Below are 13931 nucleotides of genomic sequence, written 5' to 3' on the forward strand. Positions count from 1 at the left end.
TGCCGTGAAGCTCTTTCCCATGGCTGCTGCTACGAGCCGCCATGGCTGGTGGTGAGAGCTTCCTCTTTCGCGGTCGTCGTGTGCTCCGACGAGGGCCGTGCTACGGGACGCGGCCGGTCCAGAGATGAGATGCGCCCGCGGCGGGAGGTGTGCTGCATCCGATCACTCAGGAAGCTGGAACCGTCGACAAGCGTGCTGCAACCGGCGGCGAAGAAGAGCTGCAAGGAGGGGAGCAACTGCTGGTGGTGGAGATGACGCCCTCAGGTGCTGCAACCCATGGCTATTTTTGCTGGAATCGGGGCAGCAAAAAAGCTACATCCAACACTGCCGGCGATGAAGACGACGACCTGCGGTGCTGCATCCAGCGAGTTGTTTGCTGGAACCGGCCGGCGAAAAAGTTGCATCCACACCGACCCGTGCTGGAATTCGACGACCAGGCAAGTCGTTTTGCTGGAACCGGCCTTTTGTTTTGCTACAACCGGCAATTTTTTTGCTGCTTCGGCAAGGTGTTTCATTGTGACAGTCTACGGCGAAGTATTTTGGCAGGAACCGGTGATGTGTTTTGTTGGAACTGTATTCCCTTTTTGCTACTACCGGTGACAGTGCCTTTTTGTTGCTGAATTTTGTAAGACAATAAGTTTTGGGGAACCAGCACAACCCTCTAGGGGTGGCTTATCTCATTATATATAATGGTTGTGTTACAATATGTACCATATACGTACATAGGTACAGAAGCTATACATAGTCTAACACCCTCCCTCAATCTTAGCCACTTTCTAAAGAACTGAGAAGGGTAAGATTGCGCCTACAAACCTCAAACTGTGGCAGCGGTAAAGGCTTAGTGAAGATGTCTGCAAGTTGATCCTTAGATGAGATAAACTTGATCTGGAGTTGCTTCTGTGATACACGTTCCCGTACAAAGTGATAGTCAACTTCAATGTGTTTCATTCGGGCATGAAATACTGGATTTGCAGAAAGGTATGTAGCACCGATGTTATCACACCAAAGAATAGGAGGCTGTGGTTGAGACAAACCCAACTCCTGAAGCAAAGACTGCACCCAAATAATCTCTGCAGTAGCATTAGCCACAGCCTTGTACTCAGCTTCAGTACTGCTACGTGACATAGTAGCCTGTTTCCGAGCACTCCAGGCGATCAAATTAGAGCCAAAGAATACTGCATAACCCCCCGTGGATCGCCTGTCATCTGGGCTACCAGCCCAATCTGCATCAGAGAAGGCCGAAAGGACCCGAGAGGAAGTCGGCCGAATATGCATACCAAATGTCAGGGTGAACTGAACATAACGAAGAATGCGTTTAACAGCAGCCCAATGAGTATTTCTGGGAGCCTGAAGATACTGACAAACCCTGTTAACAGCATAAGAGATATCTGGTCTCGTGATCGTCAAGTACTGAAGTCCACCAACAATGCTCCTGTACTCTGTGGCATCCGCAGGAGACAAAAGCTCACCATCAACAGCTGTTATCTTGTCGGTAGACGACATGGGTGTGGTGGTCGGTTTGCACTTCAGCATGCCAGCTCTCTGTAACAACTCCAAGGAGTACTTCTTCTGCGTAAGGACAAGACCAGTAGTACGAGAAGTGACCTCAACTCCAAGAAAGTAGTGAAGCTTCCCAAGATCTTTGACCGCAAAATCAGCACCAAGAGAGCAGACAAGAGCATCAGCAGCATACTGAGAAGAGCTGACAAGGATAATATCATCGACATATACCAAAAGATACATAGTGACTTCTGGCTTCTGTAGAAGAAATAACGAAGTGTCAGCAGTAGACGGCACAAACCCATGAGCACGAAGGGCAGAGGCAAGGCGGGCATGCCAGGCACGAGGAGCTTGCTTCAAACCATATAGTGCTTTGGAAAGACGACAGATATAGTCAGGACGATCAGGATCAGAGAAACCAGGCGGCTGTTTCATATAAACCTCTTCCTCCAAAAATCCATGTAGAAAAGCATTCTGCACATCAAGTTGACGAAGTGACCAACCACGAGAAACAGCAATGGAGAGAAGAAGCCGAATAGTGGTAGGCTTGACGACAGGACTGAAGGTGTCCTCATAGTCAAGACCATGACGCTGTCGAAAACCGCGAGCAACAAGTCGCGCTTTGTAACGCTCAATAGATCCATCCGAATGCTTCTTCACTTTGAATACCCATTTTGAGTCAATAACATTTACCCGTGGTGGGGGAGGAACGAGAGTCCATGTCTTGTTACGAAGAAGAGCATGAAACTCCTGCTCCATAGCCTCTCGCCAATGTGGAATGCGCAGGGCAGCCTGATATGAGCGAGGCTCAGAAGATGGATCCGCAACAGCAGCAGCCAAACAAGCAGCCAACCAAGCAACCGTACCATCCTTACGTTCCTTAGGTTTGAAAATGCCACTGCGACTGCGTGTATGTGGTCGGGACACAGGAACCACCGAGGTCGACGGAGCAGCCTGCAACGGGTTGGAGGACGGCGACGTTGACGAGTCAGCCGGTGACGAGGAGCCAGTCACGGTAGCCTCGGACTCGGTTGGCGAAGAAGGCCGACCCACCGGCGAAACCGGCAGAGCAGACGAAGCAGCTGGCGACTCCGGCATCACAGACCGGGCCGATGGCGAGCTCGGCATAATGGGCCGTGGCGCGGCCGGTGTCGCGGGCTGATCCGCTGATGAAGGCGACGTGAGGACCCGAGCCGCGGGCGAAGACGGCGTGACGGGCCGAGCCGCAGGCGAAGACGGCGTGACGGGCCGAGCCGCGGGCGACTCGGCGGCCGCTGGCGAAACGGACCGAGCAGTGGAGATGCTCGGCGCGACGGGCTCGTCGGGTGACCATGCATGGGCACGCGAATTGATGCCATGCAACATAGGGCGATCGACGTGCCCACCAGAAGACGACGATGATGATGGTGAATCCTCCAACAGCTCCAAACGAGCTCCACGTCCGGTTCCTGCACCATGGTTAGGTAACAGCAAAGGAGAGTATGCAACATCATCAAATTGGTCAGAAGCAACAGAGGATGAATGCAGGGATGGTGGTTCGACAGTGGACACAGGAAGGTTGGCAAAGGGAAAAACATGCTCATCAAACACGACGTCCCGAGATATATAGACACGATTAGTGGGAACATGAAGACATTTGTAACCTTTATGAAGAGAGCTATAGCCAAGAAAAACACACTTCTTAGAACGAAACTCAAGCTTGCGCTTGTTATATGGACGAAGATGCGGCCAGCAAGCACACCCAAATACCTTGAGAAAGGTATAATCAGGTTGTTCATTAAGGAGAACCTCAATGGGAGTCTTCATGTTTAAAACACGAGTAGGAGTACGGTTGATGAGAAAGCATGCAGTGGTGAAAGCATCACTCCAAAACCGAAACGGAACAGATGCATGGGCCAAAAGAGTAAGACCAGCTTCAACAATATGACGATGCTTACGTTCGACTGAACCATTCTGCTGATGTGTATGTGGACATGCTAAACAATGAGCTATCCCAAGCGACTGAAAGAAAGAGTTGAGGTTGCGATACTCGCCCCCCAGTCTGACTGGACATGAACAATTTTGTGCTTGAGAAGACGTTCAACATGTTTTTGAAACTGAATAAAAATATCAAACACATCAGATTTGCGTTTAATAAGGTAAAGCCAGGTAAAACGACTATAAGCATCAACGAAACTGATATAGTAATTATGACCACTGACAGAAGTCTGAGCAGGACCCCATACATCTGAAAACACAAGTTCTAAAGGATGTTTCACCTCACGACTGGACTCCGAAAAAGGAAGTTGATGACTCTTCCCCTGCTGACAAGCATCACACACTGCTACATCTTTATGACTAGACAAACTAGGAAGCTCATGACGACGCAAAATATGACGGACAATAGGTGTGGCCGGGTGACCAAGACGAGCATGCCACTGTGACGGAGAGACCCGAACTCCACTGAAAACACGAGCGACACCAGGATGCTCCAGACGGTAGAGGCCCTGGCACAACCGCCCACTAAGAAGAATGTCCCTCGTGCCCCGATCCTTAATAAAAAGATCAAAAGGGTGAAATTCACAAAGCACATTATTATCACGTGTGAGTTTAGAAACTGAAAGAAGATTACGGGTCACAGATGGAACTCGAAGAACATTGCGAAGCTGAAGACTCCTATTGGCATGTCTAGTGAGAAGAGATGCTTGACCAATATGAGAGATGTGCATACCTGCTCCATTGGCGGTGTGGATCTTGTCGGAGCCATGATAGGGTTCACGAGTGTGAAGCTTCCCCATCTCGCTGGTTAGATGCTTTGTCGCCCCAGAGTCCATGTACCAGTGTGGATCGATGGAGTAGGACTGAGTGTGTCCCTGTTGCTTCTGCGGCGCGGGACGATCAGCCATGGCGACCTGACGGGCATTGTTGCGTGTATCTTTGCCGTCATTGCCAAGACCAAGGAAGCTTCGCTGGAAGCGCTTATGACACTTGGAGGCCCAGTGCCCATCGCGGCCACAAAGCTGACACACACATGGACCGCCAGCCCCCGGTAAGGTCGCAGTAGGTGGGGGGCCGAGGCGGGCGACGGTGGCAGCCCCAAGGGAGACCGGGGTGATGAAGAAGAGCGGCCACCCTTGGTGGCGGCGTTGGCCGAGAGGGAGCCAGTGCCCCTGGTGCGGCGAGTCTCGACCCATTGCTCAGTGAGAAGGAGCCGAGAGAAAACCTCGTGTGCCAGCATGGGTGTCGAGTTGCCCCGCTCGTTGATGATCTCGACTAAGGCATCATACTCCTCATCAAGACCATTGACAATAAACGAGTTGAACTCGGAGTCGGTGAGGGGTTGTCCAATGGAGGCCAATGTGTCGGCGAGGCCCTTGACCTTGTTGTAGAACTCAGTGGCAGTGGAGTCAAGCTTCTGACACTCTCCAAGCTGACGACGGAGTGCAGAGACACGAGCCTGGGACTGCGCTGCAAAGGTGCGCTCAAGGATGGTCCAGGCCTCATGAGACGTCTTCGCGAAGACAACAAGGCCGGCAACTGCCGGCGAGAGCGACCCCTGGATGGAGGAGAGGTTCGCCTGGTCCTGCCCCGTCCAGACGCGATGGGCCGGATTGTAGACCGGACCGTGCACGCTGTCTACCAGCGCGGGTGGGCAGGGAAGCAATCCGTCGACGTAGCCTAGCAGGTAGTGACTCCCCAAGAGCGGGAGAACCTGCGCACGCCAGAAAATGTAGTTGTCGGCGGAGAGCTTGATGGTGATGAGATGACCGAAGTGAAACGGCGGCGGCGAAGACAATCCCATCGAGGAGGCTGCCTGGGGTGCAAACACCATGGAGGCAGCCGGAGGCACCAAAGCCGATGCGGGAGGAGGCGGGACCGCAGCCAGGGCGGGCGCCGCAAAGCTCGCGGCCGGTACGGACGCCGCAAGGCCCGCGGCCGGGGCGGACGCCGCCAACCCCGCCAGCGGGGCAGTGTGATCCGCTTGCGGCAGGAGCGGCGGGACGACGCCTGCGGAGTCCGCAGCGGACGGCGGCGCCGCGGTGTGGACCACGAGGTCACGCCCAAGCGAGGGCGCCGGCGGCGTGGAGAAGACGGAGCCGATGCTCCTTGTCCCGATCGGAGCCGGAACAGAGACGGCATCGAGCGGGAGGTTGAGCAGAGCCGCAAGAGAGGCCGGGAGGAAGCCCGCAGCTGTGGAACCGGTGGTGGCGGCGCTCGACATGGCGGCGGCGCGATCGGTGGCGCGGCGGCGGCGGTGAAGGCGGCGGCGGCTGCGGCGGCGGTGCGGGTATTAGGGTTTAGAAGCGGAAGCGATCGTAACCTAGCGTGATACCATGTAAGACAATAAGTTTTGGGAACCAGCACAACCCTCTAGGGGTGGCTTATCTCATTATATATAATGGTTGTGTTACAATATGTACCATATACGTACATAGGTACAGAAGCTATACATAGTCTAACAAATTTTGTTTTGTTTTTTGCTGGAACATGGTGATGGGAGCCGACAGAGTTGGACGACGCCGGCGATGCTACAACCGTCAACAGTGGGAGCTACAAGCAACGATGGCGAGATGGAAAGCTGTGACCATGGAGTTGATTTGCTGGGACGGGGGGACGAGTGTGGTGGCGGAGTTGCAACGGTGGTTGGTGGTGGAGATGGGACCGTGCCCCCTGCTTCATCCACAGGGCCGTCGGGAGCTGCAATGGCAACCTCGGGCACGACGGCGACCTCGCGCGCGACGACGGCGACTTGGTGCAGCGCGCCTGCACGAGCAAACCGACGGCGACCTCGCGCGCGACGACGGCGACTTGGTGCAGCGCGCGTGCACGAGCAAACCGACGGCGACCTTGCGCGCGACGACGACGACTTGGTGCAGCGCGCCTGCACGAGCAAACCGACGGCAAGCGCGGGTCACGGGGCGGCCGACGAGCGTATGTTGCGCGGCCGTGCGGGAGGCCGGCGAGTGCGGATGAGGTCGAGCGGTTGCGCTAGGCTCTATCCTCTTCTTCTTTTTTCTTTTTTATTTAGATGAACGAATGATCGTACGGTCTAAAAGCGGTGTATCGTGAGGTAACGCAGCGACCGGCCCAAATTTGGGCCGGCGCGCCGGCGCGTATCACTCGCCTTAAAAAAAAATCTTCCTCAAAAAAAAAAAAAACTCGCCTTAAAAAATTCCGTCCATTTCAAGGCGGCTTAAGGTCTCCTGCAAAACCTCCACAATCCCCCTCGCTCCGCATGGAATCCGACGGCGAGCATTCGCCGCCGCACGCCTGCGGTGCTGGCCACCGGGCGTCGCACTCTCTCCCGACCTCGGCGGGCGGCAGCGTCTGCGTTTCCTGCGCCGCGGCCCTCCTCTCTTCCGCCTCCGCGCCGTCCCACCACGTCTCCCACGTGCTCGCCAGCCTCTCCCTCGCCCTAGCTGACCCGGCCTTCCTCGCGCCTCTCCGCGCCGCCCACCCGCGCCTCCTTGCGGTGCCACTAGTCGAGGCCCTCGCGGGCGCGGCCGCCCGCCGAGACGCCGCACTCGCCACCCAGGCATCCGACCTCGCCGCCGACCTCGCGTCCGCCGTGGGCCCCCCCGCCGCCTCCGAGCTCGTCGCGCGCCTCGCCCACGTCCTCTCCTCGGGTTCTCTCGTCAAGCACTTACACATGGTACGTGTGCCGCTACTCCGTGCTACGCTGTGCTGAGATGCATGCTAGTTATGGTCAGCGGTTATGGGCTGCTGGGCAGGGAGAGGTGGTGATTTTTTTTTTTTTTGCGGGTAAGAGGTGGTGGATTTTAGAAATAATGCTACATTGGGTATGTTGCCTGCAAATAGTTTTAAGTGGAATGGTTGAAAGGAAATTATTCAAACTGTGTGAAAGAATGTGGTGAATAGTCCAGGATTTACTATTTAGTGAGCAGTCGGAACCAATTTTTTTGCTGCAGAAAACATGGCGTCTCACATTCTTTGATTGTACAACTCTGATATGGTAAATTGGTAATGGCGCATAGCCAAGAGCTTGATTGGACACACATGTAGCATTTCTTATTATCGGCAGAGTATTCATGATCTATTTGCTTCCATTTTGGACATTTTAGTGTTGATGAAGTTTTTTTTGAAGTGTCTTACACATTGTTGCTGCTTTATACTACTCCCTCCGTCCGGAAATACTTGTCACCAAAATGAATAAAAGAGGATGTATCTAGATGTATTTTAGTTCTACATACATCCCTTTTTGTTCATTTTGATGACAAGTATTTTCGGACGGAGGGAGTATTTATTAATTTTCATCATGCACAGTTCTATGCTCTCGATTACCGAACATGTATGAACCTATTTTATTACTACAGTTTCTGATTTTCCAACTCCTAGCCAGGATCATACAAGTTGCATCATGTGAATCATGCCTCTTTCTTTCTTGTTCACATGTAGCAGTGTCTTGTTTCCATAGTGTACAGCTATATTCTGCTAGTGAAACTATCATGCGATTTTGTGGTCTTCATATGCTTGCATTTTATTGCTTGATGTTTTCTGTGGCACCATCGGTTTCATTCATCTCATCTGTAATTTCTAGTTCTCTATGTTCTTAGTACTCGTATGCACATTACATATCTTTTCCTTACATTTTGTTACCTTCATATGGACCGAGTTACAACTAGAGAGAAGCATCAGTTAGATCCATTGTGGGTATTTATCTCCTTAGTTCCCCTCCAATTTTGGTCTAGAATATTTTGCAATAAAGTATATTTGGAACTTGGAAGTGCTAATAGGGATGCTTATTATATTTACTACTTGAAATTTCCATCTAGAGAGGGTTAATGATGGTATGTTCTATGTTTTCTTGTTCCTACTTCCCTTCCACCTCTAAACTTGTCACAGAAAACCAGAACAAACTACACCTCTTACAAACAAAATAACTTCTAACAAAATTTATTTCTAATGCTGCCTCTAACCAGAAAACACAAATGTCAAACAAACGAATCAACTTCTAACAAATATATTCTTGTGCCAGCAACTTATTTATCTGATTCCCATAGTTCCCTGACCTGGGCTCATCCTCTTAGTTTTCCCAAATTACCACTGCCCAAAGTAGTGGCAATAGACTCAGCTCTGCCTGGCCCATGTCCCGTCCGCTTCTTCACTGTTGAGTGAGGTCACCACTTCCAACCCGTGTGCATGGTTTTTTATTTATCCACAGACCACCACAATGCAACACATGGTTGTTCAGGTAGGGAGTGTAATATTCAAGGCAGGGAAAAGCATAAAAAGTGTGGATTCATTTTATTTTGTTAATGCCACTCTGGGAACTGAGTTTGAATGTTACCAGCAGAGAAACCTGCTGTTATGTTTCAGGGTGCAGCTTGATGATGATTGACTTGCTTTACCTGTTACAATAATTGTGATTTCAACTATTGTATCTGATTATTGTAAAGTGGTTTGACTGGGCAGACTGTATCATTTTAAAATGTGAGCCGCTTTGGGACTTAACTCCGCTGAATTAGTGGCAACACTACTATTGCAGTTTTCTTGAACTACTTTACTGCCACAATTTCTGAATCTTTGTCTTATCTCAGTGCAGCTACACTGTTTGGGATTTTTGTTAAATTCCATCAAAGGTGCTGCAGCATACATTGGAGATGCAGTTTCTCTTTTCTTAAATCTTGTTAACAATCTGCGACTACCAAGGTGAATATTGATGATTTTATCTGATCTTCCAAATAGCTTTACTGAACAGCATCCTGAACTTACTTTGATACAGTGATGAAATTCGTGGAGAGATACTGTTCATGCTGTACAAACTCTCCCTGTTAAATGCTACCCCGTGGGACAATATATGTGATAATGACAATGTGGACCTTTCAGCAGTCGGAAAGAGTTTGCTTCAACTCTCGCTTGAAGTTCTACTTAAAACTCAAAATGATGCTGTTCGCCTGAACTGTATTGGTCAGTATATTTCTTCTCTTTGTTTTGTATGAATGCTTATTGTTACAAAATAAATAGGGTATACTGGCATGTATCTTGCTGGCTTGGCAAAGAAAAGAATGTATTATGTGTTTTTGTACCATAACTTTATTATTTATTCTTATTTTTTAATAACTGAAACTCTTGATGGTCTCCTAGATACAATTTTGGTTGTTAGTTTTACCACAATATATGCGTAAAAGTTCAACACTATCAAGGTGATCTGTGAGGATTCTTCTCATTATTTTCTCGTGAGCACTGTAAATACGGAAGTTATAATTAGCCAAAGATTTAAAACTTTAACTTCCGTTGTTCTAGGACCTGTGACTTGAGGGAGTGATATCAGAAGTTGGCTTGCATAAGTAAAGGGACATAAATGCATATTGTCTGCAGTTATGTATGCAAAAACAGATTTGAAGCTGACACAAGCATTATGAGTCTAACGTCTAGCAATGTTCAGGATATCGGTAACTGGTACCATATCGGTCAGGTGCTGAGTAAGGATAAATAAGCGAATTTTCCAGTTAATCGGATGATAAATCAGTTAATCTGCTATTCGGTGACCCACTGAGTAGCGATTAACTGACTGGGATGCCGATTAACTGGCCGATATTTGGGACAATGACGACTAGTCTTGACTAGCCGCGCCACTAGTCTAGTATTCTCACTCTGATTCTCGACTAGGTTCTTCTGTAGACTAGCTCTGTGAGTCAAGGGGTGGACGACTAGTCGCGGACTAGTCCAGACTAATCGGCGTGTTTGAGTCGATCGACTCAATTTGAAGAGAGAAGTGAGCAGGCCACGGAAGGGAAAAATGGCAACCCTAACTTTTCAGGCTCCTCCACAACGAGCCGCCTGCCTGCCTCACCTGGGACCAGGCCGCCGCCACCACTCACTGACCCGCCGCTGCCGCCACCGAAGATGCCAGGAGCATTCCGCTCCTCTTCCTCTGCTGGATCCGCCCCTCTGCTGTTGTGCTCCTCCCTTGCTGTCCTCCTCTGCTGCTGTGCTCCTCCCTTGCTATCCTCCTCTGCTGCTGTGCTCCTCCCCTGGATTCGCCCCTCTGCTGCTGTGCTCTTCCTGGATCCGCCGTGATAGCAAGCAAGTACTTCTCTGCTGTTGTAGCAAGTAATTTTCCCTTCTCTCCTTCCCTTCTTCTTGGGTTTGATTTCTCCCCTGCGGCCCTGGCCATTGGATATTACAATTTGCCCAGCCTCAGGTTCTTCATTCACTTCCCATGCATTCAATTTTTATTGTATAGTGTACGGTCCTATATAGTACAATATACTACATACTATGTATCAGTAGCTGAGTACTGTAAGTTGAGTACTAACAGTACCATGTCGACTAATCCGGCAGTAGTCTGGAGTAGTCACGGTTAGTCTATGAGTCTCAACCTCGGCTTGACTTGTCGACTCGTAATTCTTGAGCTGACACAGATTTTGAGAGCTCCAATATTTTAAGAGTTGGCCAAGGAAAGAATTCAGACTAATGAGAGTTCCAGTATCTTACATATTTACAGTACTTAACCTTCAAGTTTTTTGTGATCAAATTTCCTGCATTAGTATAACATGGATATCTCATATTAGCTGAACTAATGAATTTGTATTTTCTTTTTGGATATAATTATGAAACAATTCATCTGTGTTGAAAATCCAAATCTATACTAGCATGTTATCTACTTGCTAGAATGCATGGTGATGTTTTGGTTGTTCTTCTACAGCATTGCTCCTTGCGCTAGCAAAGAAGGAGGCCTTTGATATTTTGCTGCTTGGCGACCTGAGCTTAATCAAGTCTGTAGAGGAAGAAGAGTCCTCGCAGACAGATGATGTGCCCCTGAATGCCTCTATCATAGTTCTATTTGCTGATGCTGTCAAAGGATCTCTGCTCTCTACGAATCTAGAAGTGCAAACTGGGACATTGGATTTAATATTTCATTTCCTGTCGTCTGATGCAAATATTTGTGTTGTACTTCAAACTTTGATAGATGAAAATGTTGCTGATTATGTATTCGAGGTTCTGAGGTTATCAGGTATGAGGAATGACCTTTTTCCTCATCAATTTCTGCATGGTTTTTCTTTTTCTCGTGATGGTTAATTCTTTCGAACTGTTTACATCTTCAGGAAATAATGATCCACTGGTAATTTCCTCTATTCAAGTACTATCACTTTTAGCGACTTCAGAGGAGATGTTCAAAGAAAAGCTTGCCATTGGATTTTCTACTCTGCTTCCTGTTCTTCATTATGTTACTGAGATTCCATTCCATCCAGTCCAGTCTCAGGTTTTACGACTTGTTTGGATTTGTATTGCTAATTGTTCTGGCATTCTGTCGTTGTCCCAAGAAGAACAGATAGCATGTACTTTGACTCTAATTTTGAGAAGAAATGACAGTGGTGAACTTGGAATGTGTTCTGAAACCTTTGCTCTTGTTTGCTCAATATTAATAGAGATTATGAGGTCACCATCTGCTCATGATATTCAGAAACTACCTTCATTAATTGAAGAAGCATCAAAACATGCTATCTCTTCGACATTACCTCATGCGTATGACTCTGCATTTCTCGTACCACATTCCCTTCGTCTTCTTAAAGAAGCACTTATATTCTGCCTTGAAGGGAATACAGATAAGATTTCTGTCAAGAAGGATCTTGAAGATAGCGTCATTGAAATTTGTGGAACTTATTTACTGCATTGGCTCGAAACTGCTGTTGTTGATGGTAATGATGACGAAACATTGGGAGAAATCCTTCAGATTTTCCATATTATTCTATCAAGCACATGTCACAATAAGCAACTCAAGTTTGCTGAGATGCTGGCATCATCCTCATGGTTTAGCTTGTCATTTGGATTCATGGGCTTATTTCCTACCGATCATGTCAAATCAGTAGTATATTTGATCACTAGTTCAATTGTCGACAAAATTTTGGGCTGTAAATATGGGGAAACAATTAGAGATGCATACGTATATCTGCCATCAGACCCTACAGAACTTGTGTATTTACTTGGGCAATGTAGCTCCGAAGATTTCAACTTGGCATCATGTCAATGTGCTATTCTAGTTATACTTTATGCCTGTTCATTCTATAATGAAAGGTACGATCTGCTGCATTTGCTCCACATTTGGTAAGAAAAAAAAATGTTCTTCTAATGTGATGCTTGTCTAACTGAACAGGCTGGTTGCTGACAGCCAACTTCTGTCTTCAGTTGAGCAATACATCCTTCTAAATGGTGGGAAGTTTCCCTATGAAATTGCTGGTTCTGTGATGCTTACTCTGCTGGTCCATCTTTATGCCTTCGTCAGAGGCATTTCATTTGGCTGCACCATTCAACATAGTCCAGAAGCTGAGAGAACTCTGTTCCATGTAATGGCATGTAAGGAGTGGGACTTGCTTTTTATCCGAGTCCACCCAATAGCACTAAAATGGCTCTTCCAGAAGGTAGAACTTCTAGAACCACTATCTTTCCAGATGCTAAATTTCTGTAGAACTTTCTGTGAAGACAGAACTGTCGTGCTTTTAAACAGCAGTCAGTTGGTGGACATAAAGATGGTTGCAGAACTGGTATTTTCAGGAGAGACTAGTCTCTCTTCTTTGCTTGTATCCTTACTGAATCAAATTATAAAGGATGGTACAGAAGATGAGCTCTTCTCAGTGGTTAATGTGATTGCTGAAATCCTAGTGATCTCTCCTTGTTCTTCTAGTCATTTTACATCATCTGGTGTTATAGATGCAGTTGGTAGTATATATTGCTCCCCATATTCTTCAAGGATTAAAACAGTGTGTTCCCTTTTGATCTTTAATATTTTATACTCGGCAAGTGCGGTGACAGTCTACTGGGAAGATGAATGGCTTGCTCTTACCATGAAGGTAATCTTGTTATTATATTTCTATATGAGTTGAAGGTTACATAATTGGTGTTTACCATATTTTTATCATGAGGTTTGCTTCGGTGCACCTCCCTTTGCAAGGCTTACAGTTTTGAATGCAAATAGACAATGTAGATTAGAACTTGCCCCTTCGTTAAAAAGGGTATTTTAGTACTTATTAAGGAGACCAGTCCTGATCACCTGACCCTAAAAAAACTGCCACCCCTTCAAACTAATCACAATCTCTCTCCTTATATTCTCCGTATGTGTACCGGATAATCTGCCGCCCATTCAAATCTTCCTTGCAGCCATTGAATTTCTCCATGCTGCTGTGCGCATCACGTTCCTACCGCATAGTACTCGATTATCGGAAGCACCAATTGGCTCTTCTCTGCAGTAACTAATCACTTTATATGGGAAGAGCCCTAGTTGATTGGATTGATTCCAAACTAATTAGATTGAAATTGTGATACGCTTCCTTGCGGATAGTATCGATTATTCAATTCACCTTCTCTAGTTCGGTCATAGTTCTTCATAGAGATTGCATCGATTTGGATCTGGGCAGGTGCACATGCCGTAACAATCCAAACCATCCCCATTAGAATCAAAAAGACAAAAATACCCTTTTCTATATCTTTTT

At 47.7% G+C, this 13931-nt stretch overlaps 1 protein-coding gene across 5 annotated transcripts in view; it reads left to right on the forward strand.

Moving 5' to 3' along the window:
* The window catches only part of LOC123045233 (protein PUTATIVE RECOMBINATION INITIATION DEFECT 1), a 16768-nt gene continuing 2837 nt past the window's right edge, over window positions 1-13931 (forward strand). The window contains exons 1-6 of one of the 5 annotated variants that reach the window (XM_044468197.1): window positions 1-437; window positions 9044-9150; window positions 9224-9408; window positions 11150-11458; window positions 11550-12519; window positions 12599-13292. In XM_044468197.1, coding sequence (XP_044324132.1) covers window positions 252-437; window positions 9044-9150; window positions 9224-9408; window positions 11150-11458; window positions 11550-12519; window positions 12599-13292 — 2451 coding nt within the window. In that variant the 5' untranslated portion in view covers window positions 1-251. Of the gene's footprint in view, window positions 438-5944; window positions 7133-7204; window positions 8932-9038; window positions 9151-9223; window positions 9409-11149; window positions 11459-11549; window positions 12520-12598; window positions 13293-13931 lie in introns of those variants that run through there. The other 4 variants (XM_044468196.1, XM_044468200.1, XM_044468198.1 and 1 more) reach the window with 4 other exon arrangements.

Source organism: Triticum aestivum, chromosome 2B, assembly GCF_018294505.1.
Source record: "Triticum aestivum cultivar Chinese Spring chromosome 2B, IWGSC CS RefSeq v2.1, whole genome shotgun sequence".
Classification (NCBI taxonomy): Eukaryota; Viridiplantae; Streptophyta; class Magnoliopsida; order Poales; family Poaceae; genus Triticum; species Triticum aestivum.